General features: G+C 40.1%; 1 protein-coding gene across 7 annotated transcripts in view; it reads right to left on the bottom strand.

The window, feature by feature from the left end:
* Positions 1-21,404, bottom strand: part of VTI1A (vesicle transport through interaction with t-SNAREs 1A) — a 365,873-nt gene that overhangs the window by 100,181 nt on the left and 244,288 nt on the right. Inside the window, exon 9 of one of the 7 annotated variants that reach the window (XM_065923340.1) lies at positions 5,099-5,444. The exons of 5 other annotated variants lie outside the window; for them this stretch is intronic. Coding sequence is in view for 1 of the 2 variants with exons in the window: in XM_065923337.1 (XP_065779409.1) it covers positions 5,441-5,444 (4 nt within the window). In the remaining variant the exon portion in view is untranslated. Of the gene's footprint in view, positions 1-5,098; positions 5,445-21,404 lie in introns of those variants that run through there. One more of the 7 variants, XM_065923337.1, reaches the window with a different exon arrangement.

Here is a 21,404-nt window from a genome sequence, read left to right as displayed (position 1 = left end):
CCATTTGCAACAACATGGATGGTCCTAGAGACTATCATACTAAGTGAAGTTAAGTCAGAAAGAGAAAGACAAATGCCATTTGGTATCACTTATATGTGGAATCTAGAATATGACACAAATGAACCATTTATGAAACAGACACACAGACATAGAGAACAAAGTTGTGGGTGCCAAGATGGGTGGGAGGGTGGGAAGGGATGGATTGGGAGTTTGGGATTAGCAGATGCAAACTATTCTATATAGAGTGGATAAACAAGGTCCTACTATACACCATAAGGGACTATATTCAATATCATATAATAAACCATAATGGAAAAGAATATAAAAGATATACATGTATAACTGAATTGCTTCACTGTACCCAAGAAACCAACACAACATTGTAAATAAATTATACTTCAATAAAAAATAAATTAAAAAAAAACCTGCCCAATTGAAGTGTAGCATCTTTGAAGATGGGGCAACAGGACAAATGCTTATAAAGTGTTATCATTTTGAGAGGAATGCCATACACTAGATACACTAGAGTGACTGACTCTCATGTAGACAATGCAAGTATTTTGGTTCGTGTGTGTGCACTCAAGGCTTCGATCTTGGTGTGGCAAGGGAACAAGAAAGATTTTGGGCAACAGCATGATAAGTAAATTACTGATAATATTTAAGTAATTTAAAGGATTGCATGGCACAGAGAAATGTTTTGAAGGGTGTGTGGCACATTATGTTTTCTAACACTGGCTACAAAATATTTCTATCTCATTGATTTTTCCCAACCATACCACTCCTGCATCAAGAGGTGGGGGTCTAGGTCCCTTCCCATAGAAACTTGGTGGGCCCTTGTGACTGTCTTGAGGAATAAAATGCAGCGGGGGTGACACCGTGTGACTTCCTGAGTCAGTGCTCATTCAGTTGTGTCCGACTCTTGGAGACCCCACGGACTGTAGCCCGCTAGGCTCCTTTGTCCACGGAATTTTCCAGGCAAAGATACTGGAGTGGGTTGCCATTTCTTCCTCCAGGGGATTTCCCAAACCAGGAATCAAATCCATGTCTCTTGTGTCTCCTGAACTGGCAGGAAGATTCCTTACCACTGAGCCATGTTCCTAGACCAGGGTGATAAAGGTCATGCAGCCTTGCTCTTAAACTCATCTTTGGGGGTCTGAGGTGGCAAGCCTGAGGCTACCACGCTGTGAAGAAGCCCAGACTAGCTCACGTAGACAGTCTACATGGAAAAACCTTCAGGCTGATTAACAGATAACAGGAGAACGTCCTAGCCAGTCTCCAGCTACTCCTCCATCCTCTCTTCCCAACTATTTCAGCTACAGGCTCCACCTGAAGACAACCTCACGGAGATGCTGAGTCGGTACAGCCAGCCAAGCTGCTCCCCAATTCCTGACCCACAAGAATCTTGAGAGATGACAACTGTTATTTTAAGCCATTACATTTTGGTTCATTACACAGCAATACAACCAGAAGAGGAGGGCAGGAGGCCTGAAAGGAGACTCGTATCATAAATAATACCAAGGGCATAGGGCATTTGGAGCCAAGGATTTCAAATCATAACCTCTTGACAACGCAGATAAAAGTAATGGAGAAAGATTCCTTCTAACTCTAAATGAAGTAATATCCCAACTCACTCATGATTCGGAGCTTAAGCTTCTCAGAAGTAGGTCCATGACCCCCTTTCATGGAATCTTTGAATTTTCCATACAGAGGCGCTTAGGGCATCAAGGGGCAGGAGGGAACTTGCTCTGAAGCTGCATTTGTGTGGCAAGGGCTGTCCGCTTACTCAGGCAGTGGTGGCAAGGGGCTCGTGAGATGGTAAGGAAGTTCTGGGCCCTCCAAGGTACCCATCGATCCTGCTTTACCTTTTCCACTATTCAATAAAACCAGAAAGCCTGTTGTTTCTGAGCACAAGATATCGTTTTAACTCCTCCCAGTCTCTGTTTTCTCTTCTTTGGTTAACCCACATTCACTCTGCAGAAATCAGACCAGGCATCGCCAACTCCAGAAAGCCCAACAGAGCAAAGAACTCCTTATGTACCTCTATTGTCCTATTTAAATGTATAATTATACTCCTGTGTAGGTATGTATTCTTACCATGCTAAGAGAGAGATATTAATAGCTTAGATTTGTATCTGGTACTGCCTAAGGCCTGCCTTGTACCAGTAGCTGGTGCTCAATAAGTGTTGGTGGAGATGAATGTGTAAAGACACGTTGGCTTCAAAGAACGTATCTGGTGACACTGTCACCATGTTTTTGAAACATCCCATACTCTTCCCTAATCTCAACCAGAAATCTCTCTGTGCCGTGAACTCCCAGGGGAACACTTCATCTGAATTTCTCTCATGGCCCTTTCCTTCACCTTGGACCCTCATTCTTCCTCATTCTCCCCCTGGCCTATCTCTGTATCTTGGACCACACTTACATGGATTCCTCTAAGATCGCCCCTTCCGGATGGTCCACTCCATGGAGGCAGGTGCCTGGGCCAATTCCCATCCTGAGTACTGAGAGCAGCACTTCACATGCTAGAGGTGGGTTGGGACAAGCAGTGTGTATTCCCTGTCTCAGGACACTCACAAAGCCATTATTGAGTCTGAAATCTCTTCCCTGGGGTTAGCGACTCTGCCTCCAACAAGCCTGTAAATGCACGAGTCTTAGATATGTTCAACAGGTGATATCAAGATGCGCTCAAATGATTTAAGGACAACCTGCCAAAGTTCTCAGAAGCTTACTGTGCCCTTGAAGTAGTTCATCCTCAGGAGCAGGAGCTTTTCATCTACCCAGCAGGTGTGTGTCATCAAACAAATATCACAAAGTGTCTTCCAGCCAGGAACAAGTATCTGGCAGGGAAACAGAAGTGTACAGACTCACTGGCTACAGGTCTAGGGGTCTAGACAGAGAGCATGAGATATTTTTTCTTAAAATATGGAAACCAATATTTTTTATTAACAGAGGGTTTCAGCCCCACTATTTATGTCCCCCTGTCCAGTCATCTGCCCCATCCACTAATCCTAATTTTATAATTTCATTTGCAAAGATTTTCACACAGAAGCTTCCTGAAATGTGGCAACATGAAAACATATGGAACACATTTTCCATAAAATGCTGTGTTTTAAAAAAGAATCATAATGATAGGGAGGCTAATTTGGTTTACTTGGGATTATCTGCCAAGCCCTCCCTGCCTTTTTAGCATTTAAATTAGCCATTAGTATATATCGTCCTTCTTTTTGTTGGGAGATTCAAGAGAAATTGTGGCTCAGCTGGTAAAGAATCCACCTGCAATGCAGGAGACCTGGGTTTGATCCCTGGGTTGGGAAGATCCCCTGGAGAAGGGAAAGGTTACCCACTCCAGTATTCTGGCACCTGGAGAATTCCATGAACTGTATAGTCCATGGGTTGCAAAGAGTTGGACATGACTGTGCAACTTTCACTTTTCACTTTCAAGAGATATTAAAAATTTGCAATTGTTCATTTTTGTAAGATTAGGGAGAACTAACAATATGGTACAATTTGTTCTTGAATATTCTTGATCCTACCCCATCATTACATGCTAAATTACTAAGTATCATTGAACCCAAAAGGTTGAAAAAAAAATTATAAAAAAAAAATACATGCCTGGGGTTTAATCCTTTAAAATCATGGGTATATCTTTTAAATTTTAAAGTCATGGGCACATCTTAAAAGAGTAAACATTTAAAGTCAAATGTGGATGTGTTTTGGATTTAATTTTATGCACATTAGTTATAATTCCCAACATCAAAGATAATTCTGAAAGAACCGTGTATACAGTGCACATCACGTGAGGCTGAAAAAGTCGGCTCAAATGAATTGTGTAGATCAATACAATTTTTTACTCACATGAAGGATATCCACTAATGTAATGGTGCATTTTGTTAGATCGGTGTTTTCTGACCTCACAGTGTTTGCCAGATACTCAGATACCATTTTCCTGACTTTATTGCACATGAACACCACCTAAGCTAGTATTTACTTAACTGTTTTCTGTATGTCAAGTTGAAATTGGCCTTTTAAAGAAAAAAAATTCACCTCATCTTAAGCAATAATTACAGTAAAATCACAAGTTTGATGGTTACTTAAATTTGTTCTTTTGGACAAAAATTGGGCTAAAAAGTAAAAGCTGCCCTGCTCAGAAGAGGCATGAAAAGTGGCTGATCCTTTCATTTGATAAATATTTATTCAGCAGCTACTATGTGCCAAACCCTCTTGCAGATGCTAGGGTTACAGCAGCAAGCAAAGCAAAGTTCCTGCTCTCATGGAGCTTACTTTCTGTAGATGTAAAGAGATGCTAATAAGCCAAGAAGTATATAATGCAATTCCAGGGAGTGATATGTACTACGAAGACAAGTGAAGCAGGGGAAAGACACAGAAGGACGAATTTGGTCAGAGATCCAACACGACATGAGAAACAGTGGGCTGTCCAAAGCAGAGGTAAAAGTCCAGAGTAATAATAATAACTATTATTATTATTAATAATAATAATATTAACTGTCACTAGTCGTCTAGTGGTTAAAACTCCGTGTTTCCAGTGCAGGGGGCGTAGGTTTGATCCCTGGTTGGGGATCTGGGAGTCCATATGCCACCTGGTGTGACCAAAAAAAAAAAAAAAAAAATCACAGTATTAATAATTTTTATTTCTACTCCTATAAAACTTGGTCATGTCCCTAGTCTTGTGTGATTTTCCTTCCTCAGACTGCTCTTCCAGGAGACCAGCTCTCGTGGGCTGTTTTCACTGGGGATTACATTTATGGGACAGATTGAACCAGATGGGGTCACAGTGAGGAGAATCAGACCATCAGAAGTGACCAAAAGTGCTGGGGTAGGAGGAATAGAGGGAAAGAGCTGGGCACCAAGGGACGTGGAGAGCGCCAAAGACTTCTGCCATTTTTGCCTCTGGTCTTATGGTAGCAACCTCTTGGGAAATCACTTCATACGCCAACTGTGGCATACGAACATGTGTTGTTCAGGGTTACTGTAGCATTTTCCCTCCATTTAAGGTGAAAGGAACTGGTAAATAGGCTTAGATATTTTCTTTCTTTTTTTTTTTTCCATTTATTTTTATTAGTTGGAGGCTAATTACTTTACAATATTGTAGTGGTTTTTGCCATACATTGACATGAATCAGCCATGGATATTTTCTTAAAACTCTGACTCTTAGCTTATTGCTGAAAACATCACTGATACTTTAAATGAAACATATTAACAGAAACATAGTCTGATCAGTAAACAGACGTTTCACTTTGTCCACATGTAGTTACTTAGATTCCTTGGAGGCTGCAGGATGAGAACCCAGCTGGTATCAGGTTTCAGACAAGGAGAGCTGAGCTCTTAAGGCTGATGGACGTGACTGGCTGCAATCCTGGCTGTGACTTGATAGTTGTGTGACTTTGAGCAAGTGATTGAACTTTGCTAAGCCTCAGTTTCCTCATCTGTAAAAGAAAATAATAATGCCTCCCTTACAGGTTTGCTCTGAGGGTGAAATGAAATGAGATAATGATTATACAGCACTTAGCATTTCAGTGCTCTTCAAATAAATGGCAATTAAGATGACAACAGCAATCATGACAATAATGATGATTAAGAAATCATACGTGAGGTGCTCCAGTGCTGAGGCTGAGAAGGAAAGTCCCGGTTTCTAGAATCCTAAGAGGCTTAAGTAGTGAGTGAGGACTAGTGCTCTACCGGCTGGCCAGTGCCGCACAGTGGTCAGAGAAAGGGGCTTGAGAGGAAGGGGCTATCCATGTGGACCAGGAGCCCAGCCTCCAAACCCAGAGGCTCTGAATGGGATGGGCAGTGAGGGCCATTCCAGGTGAAGTCAGGTAGACAGGGAAACATGGAAGGAAGCTCCTAGAGGTAGGACATGGGTCCTGTATCAGGAACAGGAGATAGGTGTTCAGTGGAACTCCTGAGTTGACTGGAAGGTGTATCTTGCAATCTGGGCCTGGTTGTAGAGGCCTCTTCATCTTAGATGCACCTTTTGCTCCACTGAAGTTTACAGCTGCTCAACATCTGTCCCTCCAAATTTAAAAACCACAACAGGAGAGCACATCCTGATGGTCTGAATCCATTAAATATGCACGCAGCACAACGAGATGCTATGCAGTCACAATGCCCTGACCTGACACCAGCCTCCATTAGCAGCAGAAGCAAACTGGTTCACGTTTGGGGTGGTGGAGGCGTGGAAGTGAAATGTGAGTGGAAAACTGGGGTGGGGCAAGCCTGTCCTGATGCCAGATTTTCTTTACAGGCCAAGTGTTGCACGAAGCACAGCTTCTTTAGGAGGGGACGTGCCTCTCTCCTCAGTTTCTCCTCTCCCCCATTTTATTTTTTTTTCCTTTCTTCCCCTTTGGATTATACCTTTGGTTGGATTTATATCATTTAGTCCACAGATATTGAGTCCTATTGTAGGTCTAGCAGACAAATTATTAAGAAGATGAACATTTCCAGGAAGACTTTGATTTTTGTAACTCTACAGTCTGTGAGCTTTTACCAAAAATACATGTTGTTTCTGTATTGGTCCCATCAAAGGAAATATGCAAGAATACATTTTAGTTACTGACTGACCAGCTGAATATAACATAACACCCACCACTTTCTGGCTGGTGGTAGGTCAAGAACAGAGAAGCAGCCTGAGAACCAGGAGATTTAAGTTTGGTTACTAATTTGGTGACTCATTCAAATGTTGAAGGAATAGTGAGGGACTTGTGTTCCCTACTCTAGACTTATCTTACTGGGCAGCTGGGAGGATTGATCAAGCGAGGCTTATAAGTGATTGCTACTTCCGTGAAAGTAAATATCAGAAATATCTTCAGCTGGAGAATGGACACAGAATTGATGAGGATAAAGAGGGACAAGGATTAACACAGAGAACCACACAGGCATCTGGATAGTAGGAAGGACTGAGATGACGCCTACTGTGTGAGTTTCTCACAAACTATAGCCTCGATCTCTATGAAGAATGCATTTTCTGTTGTCCCAGAGGACAGCCTATGAGCTGTGAACAACATGGCAGAGAATAACTGACTGAAACAGTCATCTCTTTGCTGCCTTATTCCCCACAGGATATGAGGTGGTTTACACGAACCACACCACTTGGGTGTGGAAGGTCACTGGTCTTGGACTTCGCTTGGCCGCTTACTCACTGTATGGCCCGAGAGTAACCTTGAAGCTCATCAAACTGGTGGACAGTGCATGTAGGAGTGATTTACCAAGAAGAATTTGCTCTAGAAATCAGGGGTGATTATTATTTATAGCAGGAAAGCTTTTCGTTTAATACGTTAAATAAAACATGGTAAACAAACATAACTATGAGATTTAAAAAAGCACAAAGTTTGACCTACACTGACATGGACCCCAAACCTTAACAGTAGGAAGTTTTTCTCACAGTAAGCAAAGCCATGATCTGGTCCTAAAAAACAGTACATTTGTTAAACTGAAAATGCTCTAAATTACTCCTTGGTAAGGGCTATTCTGCACAATCTGATGATTTGGGATTTCATCAACTTAATGTCACTAGATATGCCTTATAATTAGGATGAAATATTTGAAAAGTTTTAAAAATGAGGTTATTCATTAGCTCATTGATTTTGCCTACAGATTGGGAGCCTGAATTTAAATGATACCCAAAAATATAACAAGGTACACTCAAAGAGAGAAGAACTCGTTGTGAGTTCTTAAATGGAATGCAGTAGTTTAAAATGCTATTACTATTCAGATTCTCTGAGAACATTAAAACTGCCCATTAAATGAAAATCTAATAATTGGCCTTACTTAATTTTGACATTTTGTAACCTGTTCTGGAATGCAGAAAATTGTGGAAGAGTTCTTTTGAGGCAGAATTTGATTTGCAGTGTAATATTATTCCAAAACCAAGGTCCCCGTTTTCATACACACAGAAGAACAACAATGCAGACTGACTGACAAAGCTGAGGAAAGTTCTGGAGACAGAGCTAAGGTGCAGGGCTCAAGGCTCTTCACGTTAAGTGGCATTACTGATCTGGAAAAAATAACCAACAGGCAATGGCATGTGCTGAGAGTGAACCTCAACTTGGAACTGACCTCTCTCTTCAGGTATTGCTGCCGCTGCTAACTTACTTCAGTCGTGTCCGACTCTGCGCGACCCCATAGACGGCAGCCCACCAGGCTCCCCCGTCCCTGGGATTCTCCAGGCAAGAACACTGGAGTGGGTTGCCATTTCCTTCTCCAATGCATGAAAGTGAAAAGTGAAAGTGAAGTCGCTCAGTCGTGTTTGCCTCTTCGCGACCCCATGGACTGCAGCCCACCAGGCTCCTCCGTCCATGGGATTTTCCAGGCAAGAGTACTGGAGTGGGGTGCCATTGCCTTCTCCGCTTCAGGTATTGCTTAACAACATAACTAAGATAGGTTATTCCATGCTTTTATATAAGCCACCAGCGATTTCCAAACTTACTTCACAATATCACTAAATAAATAAAATTTAAGGACATTAACTGCGGGAGAATTGGTAGCTTGAAGTCAGGGGTTAAAAATTCTCATAGGCCTATAGTTACTGAGCACTTTCTATGTGTAGGTATCTGTGTCCAGTGTTTTCAAGAGTCATATATGAGATATATATGGTCTGATCAGGAATGATGGGGGATCTTCTCATCTACCTGCCTGCTCCCCTCCTCCAAGATTAATTTCAAATAAAACTTACTAGAGAAATTTGAGGGCCAACAGCCCATGGTTTAGAAACCATGAAAGTGAATGTGTTATTGTTCAGTCGTGTCCGACTCTTTGCGACCCCATGAACTATATAGCCTGCCAGGCTCCTCTGTCCATGGGATTCTCCAGGCAAGAATACTGGAGTGGGTATTCATTCCCTCCTCCAGGGGATCTTCCTGACCGAGGGACTGAACCCGGATCTCCTGGAATGCCAGCAGATTTTTTTTACCATCTGAACCACCAGGGACACCCTTGGGGACAGTACAAACTTGCTAGCTCTGGATTTCTACTCACAAACTCAGAATTGCTGTTTGCATTTCCATGAGAGAAACTGTAAGAAACATTAAACTGCTAAACAGGATAGACTACAAAATGAATAAATAAATAAATATATATATACACACACACACAACATAATTTTTGTATAAATAAGATGAATAGCACTTATTGGTGCATTCGACCATCAAAAACTAGGCCACTGAATAGTGGAAATATTTTAAATATGCCATGTCATGCAAAATTTTCTTTAATTCTTACTTGGAATATTCAGGGACTTTTCTGGCAAAAGTACTGTGCAATGCTTTGATCAGTATGCAGAATACATCCTTTAGACCTTATCTTATCACTGGTAAGGAAAATAACCAAAACAAAGAATCCTATCAAAGAGGTAGTTGACATGACATAAAACATTAGAGATGAGTGTTTGCATTTTTATCACTTTCAGGAAAATAGTCCTCTCTGTAAGGAATGCACAGGGTCTTACTTGAAAAAAAATGAGCCATTAACACAAATATTCTCAGGCTCACATTTCCTCTTGTAATCAAGGTAACTTGTTTACCTAGACCTGTTACTCAACTTATTTAAATACATCCAAGCATAAACTATGGATTCTGCATATCAGACTATGGCAGAGGCCCAGTCTTTCAAAAAATACAAATGTTTCTAGATCCTTTTGTATGTCGGCAAACGCATAGTAAGACACATACCCTACACACACACTACAGAACTATTTTAATTTGTATGTGAGATTACGTATTTTATAAACCCAGCTTAACACAGTGGAAGGTTAGATCTGTTTATATGAGAGAGAATGGCTCTTCATGTTTAACCTCTTGAAGAAAGAATTGTCTTCATGGGCAAGAAAGAAAAAAAAAAAAACTTTCTTTGGGGTAAAGAATGTCATCAACCTTTTACCTAAATAAACTTCACTGGGAACAGAGTAGAAAAATTCCATCATACACTTAATAAAGTGCAGCCAGAACTACAGCAGCTAATTCTGATCTGATGTTTTACAGCTGACAGTAGAAAAAATGGAAAGGCAAAAATGTAAACCAAACACACTTTTATAAGCTAAATCTGAGACAAATAATTCTGGCAGATTTTATATTCTTTATGTTAAAATACAGCATCTACCAAATGAGGATGACAACTTAACATTTTTTATTTGGAGTAACAGTAAACTACAGATGGGTTTCTAAAACTTAACGTACCAATAATATACTCAATTGTTTGTAGGTAAAATATGTATGGGCTTCCCAGGTGGCTCAGTGTAAAGAACCTGCCTGCTAACGCAAGATATGCGGGTTTGATCCCTGGGTTGGGAAGATCCCCTGGAGAAGGAAATGGCAACCCACTCCAGTATTCCTGCCTAGGAAAATCCCATGGACAGAGGAGCCTGGTGGGCTATTGTCCACTGGGTTGTAAAGAGTTGGACACAATTGAGTGAATAAACAATACCACCAAAAATATGCACAAAAAAGGCAGGGAAAATCCACTCTCAAGTGTTAGCAATGGAACAGTTCAGACAATGAGTTTTATTTTATATGTCCTTTATACCTTTTGGAAGTGTCAGGATATGCAACAATAAACATGAAATCAATATTTTAAAATTAATATTTTAAAAACATGTAGGTTCTTCTCTGTTATTGTATTACAAATATTTCAATAAACTCACCATTTTTTAAATATAAGAAACCTATAGGAAAGATAACAAAACCAAAATCTTCTGAAGTCTATTTTAAGCAAGTGGGAACAACAGAGCAAACGGGATAAACATTTCTGACGCTTTAAAGAAATGCTAGGCTCTGGTCTATGCTTCTGGGGCAGCAGAGAGGGTTTGGGTATGGATGCTGCATGAAAGCAGAGGTGAAGTTAGGCCATTCTGAAAACCCATGAAAGATGGAGAAGCAGTGGCTTGGTATCACAAGTCCAGGTTTCTTTAGAGCTTATCAGTTGTAAAGGCACAGTTACAGTTCAGAGTGAAAAAAGCCGAATATATCAGTAGTATGGTGGGGGGAAGTCCTGGAGGGAAAGAGGAGGGAGAAACGCTTCCAAGTTTGGGTCTGACATGCACACACTGCTATATTTAAAAGAGATAACCAACAAGAATGTACTGTTAAAAAAGATGATTTTAAAAATCCCTTCATGAAGGCCAATATATGTGAATAGCTCTCTCTCTTCCACTTAAACCAGAGATCGTCTCCCTTCAATTCGAACGACAAAATATGGAAAGTATGGAGACCAAAGTCAGTAAGACTGACTAAGAGCTCTCTACCGACTAAAACAGGCAGGAATGGCAGAGGCTCAACGGTTCTTTAATTAGCACACATTGATTAATTTAACCCATGGAACCACTGTCTCCTGTTACTGCTAATTTTGTTTTTGAAGTCAAATGAGACAAAGTAGCTGAGGAGTAATTAAAAGTGTCCAGTCTCTTCATCCCTGCGGCTATGTGGACTGAATAGCCCTCCACCGCTGAGGTGTTCTGAGATGTTCTCAGGCGGTGGTGACTTCACATTAAAAACCCTAATATGAATGGGCCTGTGAGCTGCCCTTCTCCTAATGAGACACGGGAGAGAAGAGTATGATTTGTAATTATTTTCAAATATTGTCTAAGAAGGGCTTCCCTGGTGGCTGAGCTTGTAAAGAATCTGCCTGCAATGTGGGAGACCTGGGTTCGATCCCTGGTTTGGGAAGATCCCCTGGAGAAGGGAAAGGCTAACCACTCCAGTATGCTGGCCTGGAGAATTCCATGGACTGTATAGACCATGGGGTCACAAAGAGTCGGACTTAACTGAGCGACTTTCAATTTCACTTTCACTGTCTGAGAAAGTGCGGATGGTCTGTTAAATAGAACTGTGATGGAAAGAAATGCCAGACTATATTTGTGATGCCCTGCCTAACGAGAAAAGCAGTAGAAAGAAGACTGAGGCATACAGGTAGACCTAATTCAGAGGCCTCACAGATATTATCTTTTTTTACAATTTGAAGATCTGTGGCAAAAAAGTCTATTGGTACCATTTTCCAACAGCATTTACTCACTTCATTCATGTTTGTGTCCCATTTTGGCAATTCCTGCGATATTTCAAGCTTTTTCATTATTTTTATATTTGTTAGGGAGAACTGTATTAGTGATCTTTGCAGTTACTATTATGACTTGCTGAAGGCTCAGATGATGGTTAGCAAGTTTAAGCAATAAAGCATTTTTAAATTAAGTATGTACATTTTTTAAACATATGATGCTAATGTGAACTGAAGAGACTACAGACTAGTGCAAATGTAATTTTTAAAAAGTTGGCTTAAAGCTCAACATTCAGAACACTAAGATCATGGCATCTGGTCCCATCACTTCATGGCAAATAGAGGGGGATACAGTGGAAACAGTGTCAGACTTTATTTTTGGGGGCTCCAAAAATCACTGCAGATGGTGATTGCAGCCATGTAATTAAAAGACGCTTACTCCTTGGAAGGAAAGTTATGACCAACCTAGATAGCATATTAAAAAGCAGAGACATTACTTTGCCAACAAAGGTCTGTCTGGTCAAGACTATGGTTTTTCCAGTGGTCATGTATGGATGTGAGAGTTGGACTGTGAGGAAAGCTGAGCACCGAAGAATTGATGCTTTTTAACTATGGTGTTGGAGAAGACTCTTGAGAATCCCTTGGACTGCAAGGAGATCCAACCAGTCCATCCTAAAGGAGATCGGTCCTGATTGTTCATTGGAAGGACTGATGCTGAAGCTGAAATTCCAATACTTTGGCCACCTCATGAGAAGAGTTGACTCATTGGAAAAGACCCTGGTGCTGGGAGGGATTGGGGGCAGGAGGAGAAGGGGATGACAGAGGATGAGATGGCTAGATGGCATCACCGACTCGATGGGCACGAGTTTGAGTAAACTCCGGGAGTTTGTGATGGACAGGGAGACCTGGGGTGCTGCGACTCATGGGGTCGCAAAGAGTCGGACATGACCGAGTGACTGAACTGAACTGAATTGAACTGAATTTTTATATGCATTGGGAAACCAAAAAATTCACCTGAGTCTCTTTACTGTGGTGGTCTAGAACCAAACCTACATTATCTCTGAGGTCTGCCTGTATTTGGGGGCCGTAGTAGTTTCAAAACTTGGGGTGGGGGGAAACCCTTATTTTTTCAGAGAAAACTTTTTTCACAGGACTATAGACATCCCCAACAGATGACCAGATTACTGTGGAGCTGCTCCAGATAGGAGTCCTGCCTGTCTGGTCTTCTCTTCCTCCTTGGCAACCTTCAGGTACATAAAATTTTAGGATTCCTTGGAACACAACTGAAGAATCACTATTTCAGAACATGCCTGCGGGGTACTGAGCACTGGCTCATTCCATACACTTCTGGATCCCTTCTAATAGCTATCTTTGACTGTGAAGGCTAGAAACTAAGAACTGCATTTTCGGGATTCTCTTGCGACCAGTTTTCAGACATTGCTTAGCTTCTGCAAGGCAGATGCCTGTGCAAGACTTGGCAAGGGGATGTGAGCAATGAGGAACTTGCATGGGAGGTAACAGGCACTTCTCTAAGAGTGTGTGTGTGCAGGGGAGGGGCTTGCATTTGGCTCTTCTGGGAAAGTTATGGAAAGGACTATGGAATCGGGTTCCTGTATCCTGGGTGCCACTCGGTGTAAGACTGCAGCAGTCAGCAGTCCCAGGAGAGGCTGACTGGTCTCTTCTGCTGGCCTGCAGCATTCAAAGAATTTTACCATTTTCCCCAAGAACTCCATACACACTCTAACAAAACTCTTTTCACTTAAATTAGATAGAAATTCTGTCCTGAACCTAAGAATGCTAAACAAGATAGCATCAGAAAAGAGACCTTAATTATCTCATTGACTTATATGAAGTATCTTCCGCATCACCCAGGTCTGCGTCCCTACTGAACCTAGAACTATTTTTATCACACAGATACTGAATAAACATTAGTTAAATCATACCACTATAAGCACAGCATTATGCTGGATTATTTTTAATTATCATTCAGCTACTTATTAGATTTCGAGACAAGGTCTAGATATTGTACGTAGGACACACCTCAATAAGCAAGGAGTTAAACCATTATAATTTTTAACTATGCTCAATTTCTCATCATTTGGAGGGGAACAGAAACAAGTCAAATGCTGTCTTTTTAAAGATATAACAGAGAGACAGATAGGAATGTAGAATTATTAAGGTGACTGACAACGAATCTGAATTTGATCACAGTAGAATGACATGCTTAAATTTCTATGTCTTGTCAAAAAATAACAAGAAAAAAGAAAAAGAAAAAAATGGGTCCTTTAATCTCTAAAAATAATACATGGTCAGCATGGTATCATATATATACACACACACACATATATATAAGTGTTATCTAAGTTTTTGATTACAGATAGCTAGTTTTCTTCATTTTAGAAAAGACTATGTGAAAGGACTTCCCTTTTCTATGTTTTATACACAAACTGTTTCATTTTCCGAAAGTGGTTAGACAAAGGGTCAGATGATAACTTTAAATATTTAAACTGGTCAATGACAGTCAAGTAGTCAAGAACTTCTCTAGTTTATTGTTAAATATGCATTGCCTTAGAGGTAACCTTAGTACCTGGCACAGCTTCCTAATGAGTTATTAGTTATGAAACTATGAAGTAATTTTGAATTTTAAATAAGACTGGAGAATAAACTTGGGTATAGCAAATTAAAGGCACCATAATTATTCAATATCATGAGATGTTTTAGATAGTCATACTATGCATATATCAAAAATGCATTAATAAACTGAACATATTAATAAAAAGCCAAGTCTGGCCCTTCAAGACCTCAACACTAATTGGAAAGGATTTTGACAGAACATCTTGAATAACATTCATTATATCAGTTTAGATAGCTACTTTTCAGTTACCTAAATGATGATTATTTCTACATTCCACAGTGCATCTATCAAAATCCAAGATCTGAAAAATATCATTAGTGAGGATGAGTGAAGTAGTCGCTGTTCAAATGGGACAACCTGAATTTGCATTCATTAGTGTAAGGCAGGTGACATGTGTGGGGTGTTTTATTTCTGAAATATTATGTATATACTGTTCACTTAAAATATACATTTACATGTTGTACATTAATTATATATGTGTATGTATGTGGTCAGTTGCTGAGTCAGGTCTGACACTTTGTGACCCTACAGACTGTAGCCTGCCCGGATCCTCTGTCCATGGGATTCTCCAGGTGAGAATACTGGCATGGGTTGCCATTCTCTCCACCAGGGGATCTCCCGGACTCAGGGATCGAACCCAGGTTTCTTGTGTCTCCTGCACTGGTGGGTGGATTCTTCACCACTAGTGCCACCTGGGAAGCCATATAATTATATAAATTATGCACTACATTCCAAATTCTAGCTCTCTTTTTAAGGTCATGCCTTAGAATCACTCTAAAAATGCTTCTCAAAGTGTGATAACTTAAGTGGATTTAATTATTAAAGAAAACGTTTCATGACAAGTGCAGATTAACCTCACAATGAAACACACACACACACACACACACACACACACACACACCCAATAGTAGATTCTACTGGTGAAAAGTGCAACAGGTATAATTTTGCCTACAATAATTGACTCCTGTAACCAAGACACAGATTTATCCATCTTTTCTTTGTCACTGGGCTTAAAGTCATTGAAAATACAAAGCACTAGATCACCATCTAGTTTAAAATAAGAAAGGTCGAGCCAAAAAGGAAGTCCTATTAGTTAACAGAGGATGCCAAGTGCCTATTACAGGAATACAGTTTATTTAGGTTAAAACAACAACAATAACAAAACACCCAGGCAACTGTGTGATATATGAATGTCTCTAACTATTCTTGATTTTAATACTGAATTTGGTTCCACTAAAGTTCCCCTCTTGAGGTGAACTGTTATATGTTATCTCTTTCATAGATGGCCATTGGTGCCAAGCTTGTTGAAAGATATTATTTTGCAAATACCTAGGCTTTACCTTTCACCCAAATGGAAGCCTTACTCAATAAATAAGCAACCTGATCTAGGTCATGAAGTTAGATATCAGAAAAAGGAGGATATTGCAACCCAAGTTGACTGTGGCTCCCCCACCCCCACTCAGATTCCCCTAGACAAGGAGGCCTTTACTTCCTGGTTCTTTTAGCTGGGGTCTTGACTCATGGACTTCCTAGGCTCTCTTTTCTTTTCCTCACTGAGAAGAAAACTCTCTTCCAGCATATTCATGATCGTGCTGCTATGGTATAAATTAAGCTTATGAATGCTGTCCTTCACTTATTGCCTCTTTCTCTCACACAGTGGTATTTGTAACTCACGAGCTGTAGGATTTCCAAAGCTGAGTGATTTGTAATGTAATACTTCTAGAATCTCCAGAGTAATTTCAGCATTAGTTACAAATAAAAGTTGGCTCTCTGCAACTCTTAACCTTGGGAACATGAACCTTTAAGATGAGGAGATCAAATACCAACATTCCCCTAGGACTGCTGTGCACATCTGCATTTCTGGACATAGGACTTTTTTTGTTCCTAATCAACTGTAATCTCACTTCATAACTCCTACTCTTGGCTCAGTGCTACCTAGATTTCCAGGCAAGCAAAGAAAGGAGGGTTGAGGATTTTGTGCTTAGAGGTTTGGAAATTTGGCAAATGTTACACTAAAATGCAAGTATTTGATCTTGAACGTCAATAGAATGAGATTCAGTTGAAACACAAAGAAACCAAAGTGAGGCTGTAGATATTCCAAATCTGCACCTGTATTCTGATGTTGCCAGGTATTTGTACTAAGAATTCTGTGTACAGGGCAAAAGGGAATGAAGAGTTTCCCAAATTTTCCTCTGGGATCTTCCAACCATTCAAAGTAATTACTAATTCTTGCTCACATCTATGAGTCAGGCATCCAACAAGTGTTACTATTCGTGGCTGGTCTTATTCTGTGTTTAAATGATCTGATCATTAGTCTCTGCATCTGGGTCCAAACTAGTTTAACATGGAAAGTTAGTTCAAGTATTGCAGTCACCTTTAAGTTATCTTTAAAGCAAGCTAAGGTATTACCTTGAGCTTATTAATATATGACTATGAAAACTGCCCTTCCAATTCACCAAACTCAAGGTTGGCATTCTTTATACAATTTCCTAAACATTGACCTTCCAGGATCCAGTCATTGGAAGGACTGACACTGAAGCTGAAGCTCCAATATTTTGGCCACCTGATGTGAAGAGCTGACTCACTGGAAAAGACCTTGATGCTTGGAAAGATTGAAGACAAAAGGAGAAGGGGGAGTCAGAGGATAAGATGGTTAGATAGCATCACTGACTCAATGGACACGAATTTGAGCAAACTCTGGGAGATAGTGAAGAACAGGGAAGCCTGGCATGCTGCAGTCCATGGGGTTGGAAAGAGTCAGACATGTTTTAGCAACTGAACAATAAGAAGAATTCAGTCAATGAAGCAGAGTTTATTTTCAAATAATTTACCATCCACTCAAATTCCTTTAGACGTGAAAGCCATAGAATTTAAGTGATTCTTATGTCCAAATAACTGTTAGCACAGGTTACCTGTAAAAGGGCTTCCCAGGTTGTACTAGTGGTAAAGAACCCACCTGCCAATGCAGAAGACATAAAGAGAGGTGGGTTTGATCCCTGGGTCAGGAAAACCCCCTGGAGAAGGAAATGTAACCTATTCCAGTGCTCTTGCCTGGAGAATCCCTTGGACAGAGGAGCCTGGCGGTCTACAGTTCATAGGGTTGCAAAGAGTTGGACACAACTAAAGCGAGTTAACACACACACATTTCCATGAAGATTAGACAGGCAGCCCATTTTATAGGCTTGCATTTCAAGGGGGTACAGACGAAATGTGGATTTAATTTACAGGTGCTTTCATACAACAACCATAATCTTTTATTTCTTGCTGTGTTTATCCATTCTATAATGCTAAAAAAAAAAAGAAACAATCACACAGCAGCATAATTAGGAATTATTAGGGGAAGAACATACTTCATTCAAAATTGACTTATACTATAGCTGTAATTTGTCTGTGAACTCATTTATTGTTGTTGGTTGAAAGCCAATACGAGTAGTGACTAAAAAGTATTGATTTTATTTGGAATTAGGCTTGTGTTCAAATTCTAGTTCTGTTACTTTTTCCTCAGCTGTCATACTGGTTGCTCTAAAGATGAAGAGAGACAATTTACTAAAAAGTGCCTAGTACAGGATGACTCATAACTATTTCTCAATAAATGGAAGTTACTTTTCATTTGTCAGTGTCTTTCCCCCTCTGTAAGCTCTGGGATGGGAAGAGATATTTCTGGTAATTCTGTGTACATCTAACGGGATTTGTAACATTGTAGGGAAAATACTGCTTTTAGTGTCAAGGGACTAGCAGTGAACAGCCAAGCTTACTACTCCCTGGTTATGCAATTTCTGGCAGAGTTCTTAAGGTATTTGTTCTTGGTTTGCCTCTCTGTGGAATGGGGATATGCTTACATCCATCTCAATAAGGATGTGGAAAGATATGGATAAAACAGAGTTTATAACCTGTAGGCATGGCTTGTTGTTGCTGTTATTGTTTAGTTACTAAGCTGTGTCGGACTTTTTGCAACCCCATGGACTAGAGTCCGTCAGGCTCCTCTGTCCATGGAATTTCCAGGCAAGAATACTGCGGTGGCTTGTCATTTCCTTCTTCTCCAGAGGATCTTCCCGACCTTGGAAATGAACCCGCTTCTCCTGCATTGGCAAGTGGATTCTTCACCACTGAGCCCCCAGGGAAGCTCAGAGCACTGTTTAGACTTAGGTTACTGTCATTTATTTTACGTGAATTAAGAGTAATTAAATAGTAATTTGGGGGACACTGAGTGATTTATAAACACCGTATCATTTAATCCTTACAACTCAGTAAAGTAGGTATTGTTATTCCCATTTTTCAGATGTTGAAACAAGCTGATTCAATTCAAACCCTAGCAGTCTGGCTCAGAAACCCACACTCTAAACCACTGTCACACATAGAATCCTATTCTCTTAGAAGAGCCAATCTTTTGTGAATCCACCAATGGCATCATCTAGCAGGTCAAAGAGAAGAGGAGGCAGTCACCTTGCCTAAGAGGATGGCAGACGTCACAGAAACAGAAAGAAGAAAGAGGATCCCAGAAATCAGACTCATGTGAGTAAGGTGAGGCCACACTTTCCCCAGTTATATTCAGATTTCTGTAACACAAATACCACACTTCTGTACATATATTTTCAGCTTTGCTGAAGTTGCCAAGTAAGATATAAGAGTTAAAAAAAAAAAACCTCAATTCTACATTTGGCTCTGAATAAGAGTTTATAGAGTGTAGTAGTTTGGGAAAAATACAAGTAGACAGGCCAGGGTGAAAAACAATACTTTTGTGACATGTCACACACCTGGGCTGAAATACTCGCAAAGGCCATCACTTGGGGGTGTGGTAGATACGAAGGGCCGTAGCCACGGTCACCTCCGGGAAGATTCTCTGCTCAGTCAGATTGAGGGCAGACAACAGCAGGCGTCATCTTGTAGAAAGAGCTGTGACTTTACTGGACACGCGTCTTTGGCTGAACGCTCTGAGCCAATGAAACTTTAGAAAATGCGATCCAAGACAATACTCTGCCTGTGTTCGCCAGTGAGAGCAGAGAGTGTCAGAGCATGGTTTAAGCATATGTGAACAAAGGGCGTAAAGATGTGTGAGACGGGTGTTAAAACACCAGTTCAAACATGTGTTTAACCATGTGTGAGCAAAAGGGTGTTAAGCCATGTGGTAAAGCAAGTGTTAGAGCATATTCGATTACAAATGTTTCTCATTTGGCAGCTTAAATTATTTTCTGCCTAATCCAGTGTTGCTAAGCAATAGTTCTGTGTTGTTCTAACTGAACACAATAAATTATTAAACTTAGGGGGAAAAAAATCCCTGAAGTTAGACTTATTTTTTCCCGTCTTGGTTTCATTACGAAGAATTTACATCTGTAGTTTTCAATAAACTTAGTGGTGTTCTGCTACAGTAAGCAAAAACTGGTGTAACGCTCCTTGTGTGGGAAGGCAACAATCAGACTCGGATAAGACACGCCTGGTGTGCTGAGACGGTGTTCAATGTTGGAAGAGTCAGCAGCATATAGGACTAATCTCGAGGCTTGATAAACCACAGGGTCACTGACTTGGGATGACTACTCCATCTAGGACACCATGCTATAGCGAGGATTCTGTTTTAATTATTAATTTTTACTGGAGTACAGTTACTTCATAATGTTGTACTAGTTTCTACCAGACAGCAAAGTGAGTCAGCTCTCTGTATACAAATATCACCCTGCTTTGGGTTTCCTTCCCCTTTAGGTCCCCACAGAGCACCGAGCAGGGTTCCCTGTGCTCTTCTGGAGGTTCTCATTGGTTATCTACTTTATACAAAGTATCAATAGTGTATATTTGTCAGTTCCAGTTTCCCAGTTCCTCCCACCCACCCTGGCCTTGTGCCCTGGGTATCCACACATTTGTTCTCTACATCTGTGTCTTTACTAGGATTCTGTTTTCTTTATTATTATTATTTTCAATTTTTAAATATCGAGAACACTGCTCTAGAGGACCGGGACTCAGATACTGACAGTACAATGTGATCGAGACCAGCTTTCAAGTTTCTCTGACATTATTTGCTAAATATATCAGCTTATGTATCTACAGTGCTGCTGGAAGTTTCCTTTCTAAAGCAAATGAATCATCTTATGTTAAAATGGGAATATACAACCCTGAATGTAATTTTAAAAAGAATGAAAGTAGGCAAAAATTGGAGTTTGCTATCGATGCTGGCAGGACAAAGAAAAAGTTTAAAACAGATATACATATACTAATACAGACAAAAAAAATTTCAGGTAGGTATTTTATTTTCTTGTTAGGAAACAAAGTGATAAACAAAATTAAACCAGCAAACCAGTTTAAACTCATTCATTTATCTTTTGGAAGTGAATATATCATCACATATTCTTCTTTTATTTTTTGTTAAGAACAAAAGACAAGCAAAAGATCTGCAGGTTTAGGTTTAAATTTCATTTCCACAGCAGTATTAATTAAAATGACTCTTTCTGCTAAACTGTACAATGATTTGCATGTAAATACTATTTGATTATGCCTGTAAAATATTTTTGATCATTCTGAATAAAGAAAAATAGATATAGCCATTAGAATCAAAATATTGCCTTCCCAATCACCTTTTGCCTCAAGATCATGGAATGTTTTACTGAAACAAAAACTGGCAAGAGAGAAACAAACAATTAAAGCTAGTGTCTTCTGTCAGCCACCCTTGTAGCAGAGGTCAAAGAATTTTTGAATACTTTTCTCTTCCCCTTCACTTGTGTCACTTAATGATTTGTTCATGCGGTTCAGTACAAACTCAAGAAAACACAATTCCTCAGCAGAAAAA

This window comes from Muntiacus reevesi, chromosome 2 (genome assembly GCF_963930625.1).
Source record: "Muntiacus reevesi chromosome 2, mMunRee1.1, whole genome shotgun sequence".
NCBI classification, from domain to species: domain Eukaryota; kingdom Metazoa; phylum Chordata; class Mammalia; order Artiodactyla; family Cervidae; genus Muntiacus; species Muntiacus reevesi.
The sequence above is the reverse complement of the archived record's forward strand: the minus strand, read 5'-3'. Positions and strand labels throughout refer to the sequence as shown.